The sequence below is a fragment of the Humulus lupulus genome, chromosome 7 (genome assembly GCF_963169125.1).
Source record: "Humulus lupulus chromosome 7, drHumLupu1.1, whole genome shotgun sequence".
NCBI classification, from domain to species: Eukaryota; Viridiplantae; Streptophyta; class Magnoliopsida; order Rosales; family Cannabaceae; genus Humulus; species Humulus lupulus.
This window is the reverse complement of record NC_084799.1, coordinates 149,857,239-149,864,769: the sequence shown is the minus strand read 5'-3', so window position 1 is coordinate 149,864,769 and position 7,531 is coordinate 149,857,239. Positions and strand designations below refer to the sequence as shown.

Below are 7,531 nucleotides of genomic sequence, written 5' to 3'. Positions count from 1 at the left end.
AATATATTTTGGCTTAACAAATGCACCAACCACATTCATGGATCTTATGAACCGAGTATTTAAAGACTACTTAGATAAGTTCATAGTAGTGTTCATAGACGATATATTAATCTACTCAAAGATGAAATTTGAGCATGTGGAACACATGTGATTGATATTATAATGGCTCAAGAATCACCAATTGTACGCCAAGTTTAAGAAATGTGAATTCTAGCTAGAGAAGTTGGCATTTTTTAGGACACACCATGTCTAAAAATTGCGTGGAAGTAGATCCAGTAAAGATAGAAGCAGTAAAGGATTGGCACAAGGCGAAGAGCGCCACTGAGGTGAGGAGTTTCTGGGCATAGTGAGGTATTATAGAAGATTTTTTGAAGAGTTCTCCAAAATAGCTACACCCTTAACAAATTTGACAAGGAAGCAGCAAAAATTCACATGGATGGAGAAGTGTGAAGAAAGCTTTCAAACATTAAAGGACAAGCTCATATCAACCCTAGTTCTATGCATCCTGAATAATAAAAGCCAAGTTTATAGTATATTGAGACGTGTCAAAACAATGTCTTGGATGCATATTGATGCAAGACGGGAAAGTGGTCGCATATACCTCGAGATAGCTAAAGGAGTATGAGTAGTGGTACTCGACCCATGACTTGGAATTAACAGACGTGGTCTTCACTCTAAAGATTTGGAGGCACTATCTATACGGGGAGAAGTGTAAAATCAATATGGACCACAAGATTTTAAAGTACTTCTTTAAGCAAAATGAGCTCAATATGAGGCAACGGAGGTGGCTGGAGCTAGTTAAGGACTATGATTGTGAGATTCTGTATCATCTGGGAAAGGCTAATGTCATGGCAGATGCACTTAGTAGACGAAGTTACGGAAGTGTATCAACACTTAGGGGGATTGCACAACCCTTACAAAATGATATAAAGAAGTCCGGAATTGAGTTGATAAGTGTACAACTAGCTGACCTCATGATCAAGTCAGCACCGATGGAGGAAATTAAGGAGAAACAACAAGAGGATGAGTTTCTTCTTAATAAGAGGGCGGCACTACAAAGCTCAAAAAATGTTGACTTTTCAATGACAAAGGAAGGCATACTACGATATAGAAACCGAGTGTGTGTGCCAAGCAAAGGTGAATTAAGACATAATATTATGGAAGAAGCACACACCACTCCATATTCACTTCATCTGGGGTCGACCAAGATGTACAACGATGTCAAGACAATGTACTAGTAGCTGGGATTAAAGAAGGACATAGCAGAATTTGTAGCAAAATGCCTTACATGTCAACAAGTTAAGGCCGAACATCAGAGACCCGCTGGAACATTGCAATCGTTAGAGATTCCCGAATGGAAATGGGAAGATATAGCGATGCACTTCATGATGAGATTACCAAGGACCACCAAGCAACATGACTCTGTGTGGGTGATTATAGACAGATTTACAAAATCTACTCACTCCTTTCCAGTAAGAATGGTTTACAACGTGGAGCAATACACAGAGCTTTACGTGGCGGAGATAGTGAGACTACATGGACTACTAAAGACAATAGTCTCCAATAGAGGATCAATTTTCACCTCAAAGTTCTGGGAAAGTCTATAGCGTGCTATGGGAACTAAGTTGAAGCTAAGTACCGTATTTCATCCTCAAACCGATGGTCAATCATAATGCACCATCCAAATTTTAGAAGATATGTTGAGGGCATGTGCATTAGACTTGTAGGGATCATGGAGCAAGTATCTACCATTAATAGAGTTCTCTTACAACAACAGTTATCAAGCTAAGATTGGCATGGCACCTTATGAGATGCTTTACAGACGGAAGTGTCGATCACCTCTTCACTAGGACGAGGTTGGTGAAAGATGATATTTAGGACCTGAAGTTGTAAGAGAAGCAACAGAAGCAGTAGAAAAGATTAGACAAAGAATGATTGCCGCTCAAGGTCGCTAGAAGAGCTACACCGATGCTAAGAGGCGAGACGTTGAGTTTTCAGTATGTGATCAAGTCTTTCTCAAAGTATCTCCGATGAAGGGGATTATGCGTTTCAGAAAGAAAGGAAAGTTAAGCTCGAGTTTTATAACTACTTTTGAGATACTGGACAAAGTAGGGCAAGTAGCATATCAGTTGGCCTTACCGCCATCATTAGCTGAAATGCATAACATTTTCCATGTATTTATGTTGAGAAAGTATGTATCAGATCCATCCCATGTGCTTGATTACGAGGCTCTAGAGTTGAAAGCAAGATTTCAGTTATGAAGAATGGTCAGTCTGCATTCTAGAACGAGGAACTAGGGAGTTAAGGTCCAAAAGTATCCCTATAGTTAAAATCTTGTGGAGCAATAGCACTGAAAGAGAGACAACATGGGAATTGGAGGAAGATATGAAGGATCATTATCCCGAGGTATTTGGTAAGTAAAATTTCGAGGATAAAATTTTCTTTAAGGGGGGAAGATTGTAAAACCTGAGTTTTTATCTACTATTTTGTTATTTTTTTTAGTAGCCTTGTTAGTGGAAAAAGGGATGATTGCATAAGAATAATTAACTACAATATTATTAAAAATTGTTATGATAATGGTTCGAGTCTACATAAAGCCCCATAAAAGTTTGGGCTTAGTAAATTCGAAATCAGCCTAGAGAATTAAATCTTGTAATCAGTTATAGTTGGTTAAGATATTTGTGGATTAGATTGTTATTTTATCATGAATTAGATCATTAAATGGAATTATCGTAACTTTGGGGTACTGTAACTTCAGATTATTTTTGACCTAGATATATTATCATTTCGGAAAAATAGTATTTCTAGAAAGTTGTAGATAATTGAATTATCTTTCCAACAATACAAAGATTGTCTAAATTAGACTCATACAACTCCAGTTATGTTAATTGTACTATATGTGGGTTCGGAGTTACGAGATTTATAGGAAAGGTAATTTTCTATCTCTATAATTTTAGAGAGAATGGGAGATGACGAGGAAGAGAGAGAGAAAGGGAAGGTAGCTAGAGGTTGAGAGATTCTTTCTTAGGTAGTTCGATGGTTAGATTATTCTTCAATTATTTAATAAAAATATTAATAAGATAATGTAGAGATATTCTCTCTGGAGGTTAGGATTATATTTTATTTAAATTTCAAATTTGAGAGTAGTTGGAGTAGAATTAAGAGAGAATTTAGGACTCTAACCCTATAAATAGACCTTTTATGCTCTTCATTTTCTCACAACTTCGAAATAGCTCTCGAGCTCTTGGTATTATTGTTGGAGATAGGCACTGTTGTGAGAGCTCAGGATTTTGAAGTATTAATCTTTTGGTTCTAGGGTAAAGGTATGACTTTATGAGGTTTAAAACTCTTGGAAGTATAGTCTGATTATAAATATCTAATTTAAATCTTTTATGACATATATAAGGTTTTGGGCAAGATTAATTAGCACAAGCAATCTCTTTTATTCTCTTTTTCAACACTCAAGGTAAGGAAAATTAGGTAGTTTAGTTTATGACTTATTAAGTGATTTGTATGATCCTAACATTTCAAGTACAAAAAGAGATAAGTGTGACTGAACCTAAGCTGTTCATAAATGTATGACGGACCTAAGTTGATGTCCGGTAGGCAAGGTTGCCAAATTTGTATGATAGACCTAAGTTGATGCCCGGGGCTTAATTGGCATCCTTGTATAAGCACTTATCTTTTTCTTATACCTTTCTTGTTATTATAACCTATGATTTGACCAATGATTATGACCTATGACCTAGGATATATTTTGAACTTATATGATTAGTATAAATTAGCGTTGTTATGAAATCTTGTATGAACTTATGGTATGGTTGTTATGACTATGTGATTATATGATTTGTTTGGTTGCATTTTTCTTACTGGGCTTAGAAGTCCACTCATTATGATATTATTGTGGAGATAATTGAGGTTAGAATTGTAATGCCCCGAATTCTCCGATGTGGTTTAATGGCGGGATTAGTAGGCCGGGAGGGCCATACTTGCTTAATTATGCCGTTAAATGATATTATGCATGTATATGTGAATTATATTATAATATGATGTTAAATGCATGCATGTGGGTCCACATTTTAATTACAGGGGTGTGATCGTAATTTGGCCCGTTGAGGGTATAATTGTATAATTGTATGCATGTCAATGATATGTGTTGAGACCACATTATAATGTGGATCGATTCGAGCTATTCGGCATGAGACGATCTTTGAATATTGATTAGCGGTTTGGTCACAACAGGTTTAAGTGTCGGGGCTTGGGTTGAGTCTCGAGGTGGTTTTAATGATTAGAGTGTTACCGGGTATTAAAGGGTAACGGGATGTGAATTATTGGTATTTGAGATTATTGAGAATAGCGGGAACTGGAGAGCATTAATTATGATTAACGAGATAGGAGGAAAGTACCAAATATGCCCTTGGGAACCTTTAGAAACTATTAATTGACCTAGGGGTAAAATGGACATTTCACCCCTAGGATAGATATACCTGGTGTTGGCTAAAAGAAGATAGTGAAAAACAAAGCATGCTTAAGAGTTCTCCCGTACCTTCTTCTCTTCAACTTTCTTTGTGATTTTTGAACCAATTTTGAGGATTCAAGCTTGGGAAGCAAGCCTTGGAAGTTTGGGAGTGTGTTCCTGTTGGAAAAAGTTTATACAGGATCTTTATTTATTTTCATGTATATCTAATATTAAACATATTAATACAAGATAGCCTAAAACATGTTTCTAAAACTGAATTCAAAGAGAAACAAATAATATAATACTTACAGTATACGCAGCGGAATTAAGAGTCCTCCCTTCAGTTTCTCTAACTCTTGTATCCTTTCTGTCGCAGAGTATTATCAAGAAACTGAACCGATCTTCTATTTTCTTCACGATCTTCCAATGTATCCTTAGAACCACCTAGACTAGTGTGGGAAATTCTCAACACATGAGATAGATATAGAGAGAAGAAGAGAAAATAACAAAGAGGCTTAGAAAAGGACTTGTGTTTAGAGAGAATATAAAACTATCAGAAAATCTGACTTATCAAAAACCCTATTTTGACTTCTCTATGAGCACTCCTTTTATAGACTCAATTAGGCCATTTAATTTAATTAAAAAATCAATAAAATAACAGCCATTTTGAAGCCCTAGGTCGAAATTATCATGGGCTATAGGCCCGTGAAATTTCCCCCATTGGACTTAAAATCAAGGCCTGTATTATTTTCTATTGATTTAATTAATTAAATAATTATTTAAATCCTTTATCAAATTAATTATTTATAATTTGAACCTTGATTTAAACTTATTTATTAATTTAGATACCAATTTACCTTAATTAATAAATCTGCCATAATTTCTCTTTTCTTCTCAAAATTACACAACTCTGTGAAACTATCCAAAATTGACCTGGTCAACTTTGGTAATTCTAATTGATGATTAAATCAATTAATTGAGACTATCTAGATGATTTTATCCAAGGTACAATGGGGACCATGGGCCTATGAAATCAAGCTCCAATAAGTTATCATAAATCTAACAAATAAATTTACTAACTTATTAATTCCTCGTGACTCCACTATAGACTTGGAATTGCACTCTTGAATTCATAGAACGCTCTATAACAAATATAAATACGCTATTAATTATCCATTGTTACAACCATAATTGTCACTCAATCCTCTATAGACGGTCTACAATGAGATAGGACTAAAATACCGTTTTACCCTTCATTGTATTTTATCCTTAAAACACTTAGTTCCTTGTAAATGATATTTCAGTAAACTAATTTAATTACTGAAATGAGATCTCTATCATTTAACACCTTGAACCAAACTAAAAGGAAACCATCGTTTCACTTCTTCATCAGAAGCTATAGATGTTCATATCTATGATTAACACTCCCACTCAATTATACTACCGAGTTCCCAAGATGTAAGTATGGGCTAGTCCGTAGGGTAAGCTGGTAACGAACAAGTCAAAGAACTCAAATAATACAATCAGTTAGAATACTAACCACTCAGAATTGAGATTGAATTGACCTATGGTCAACTATATGATATGACTAGAATAGATAATAACGGTATGTTTACTTATCTTATCAACTGTCAATATCGGTCCTGTCCGATGTAACAAATACATCCGATCTTATCTACTTTGCTAATGTTCTGGAAAGAACATAACACTGTAATGTGTAAGTAGATCATATCGTAGATTGGCAAGTCAGTGTAAATCCGGTGCACTGACTAATCTTAAGACTAACTTATTTTGAACATATAATCATATTTATATTCCACTGTGATTACGTCACTATAAATAAGATTAGCTATATGCTCGGGATTTAATAGAAGTTTATATTAAACAAATAACCATGAAAATAAAACATGTGAGCAAAGCGATTGACCAAGTCAAAAAATGATTTCTATTCTTTTATTGATAATAAAATGAGATTACAAAGAATTTGGGTTTTAATTAGGGCATAAAACCCCAAGAGTTCCACCATTGAAGAGCGTCATAAGCTGAGCTTTGGGTAAGTTTCTAACCATAGATTTCTCTGGTTTGCCCTGTTTTGGTTTGGTTTTGCAGCTGAGATTTCTAGGGTGAATTCTTGGTTTTGTTGGGAGTTTTGGCTAGGGTTCCCATGCTTGTGATGTTTGGGATGTGTTAGGATGGTTTTTGGGTTCATTTGGCATTAAGAATGGGATTTGGAAGCTTGGGAAGCAGGTTGGAATCGAAGGAGTTGAAGAAGGTCGGTTCAGGGCAGTGCTGGTCTGGAGGTAGCGCTATAGCGCCCACCCTAGGGCGCTACAGCGCTCCTCAGGAGGGTTTTTGGCATGTTGGTGGTTCTGAGTATAGAGCTAGGGCGCTAGGGGTTGAGCGCTGTAGCGCTACCCTGTTCCTTCTAAGTCCCGTTTTGAGTGTTTTTAAGGGTTTTTTACTTGGGGTTTCACTCCTTAAGGCCCGGGATTGAATCTACTCACCATGTGGGCATGTTTCGAGGTCCCGAGAGTGGTGCTTAGGTTAAGACCCTATTTATGTGGATTAATGGAGGTTATCATTGGTTGTGATTAGGTAACCGCTAAGGAACTAAAAGATCGATCGTTCTCAGGGGTCGTCCTTATTATATTTCTGGCTCGAACCTGAGGTAAGAAGACTGCACCATGTGTATATGTGACATGCGTATTGGCTGTTGAGGCATGTTGATTGATAGATGTGGACATGGATTGCATACTAAATGCTAGTGAATGTTGATTATCTGTATATGTACTGACTAGTCAGGGACACTGACCTAAGAGTCAGAAATGGCATAGCATCATGAACATCGAGCCAAATGAAGATTAGATATAATCAATATCAGTGTTGAATGGCTCTAAGGCATTAACACTGGACCGACCCTAAGGTTGATGAACTTATAAGCGTTTGTCTGGTCTAAGACCAGTTATTCAGAGCCAGGGCGTATGGCCTCGGTGACTGTCTGTCACACGGCTAGGGAACGCTGTTCCAGGGTTATGACTCTATGGTCATGAGGAGGGTTATGTTGGTGACTAT

General features: G+C 36.4%; 1 protein-coding gene across 1 annotated transcript; it reads left to right on the top strand.

Annotated features, from left to right (window-relative positions):
• Positions 1 to 770: 770 nt before the first annotated feature.
• LOC133792283 (uncharacterized) lies at positions 771 to 1,238 on the top strand. The gene has a single exon (XM_062230188.1). The coding sequence runs from the start codon at positions 771 to 773 to the stop codon at positions 1,236 to 1,238; it is 468 nt and encodes a 155-aa protein (XP_062086172.1).
• Positions 1,239 to 7,531: the final 6,293 nt, after the last annotated feature.

Excerpts from the sequence above, each read along its gene's own strand:
- LOC133792283 (XM_062230188.1), top strand. The coding sequence starts at position 771 with ATGAGGCAACGGAGGTGGCTGGAGCTAGTTAAGGACTATGATTGTGAG.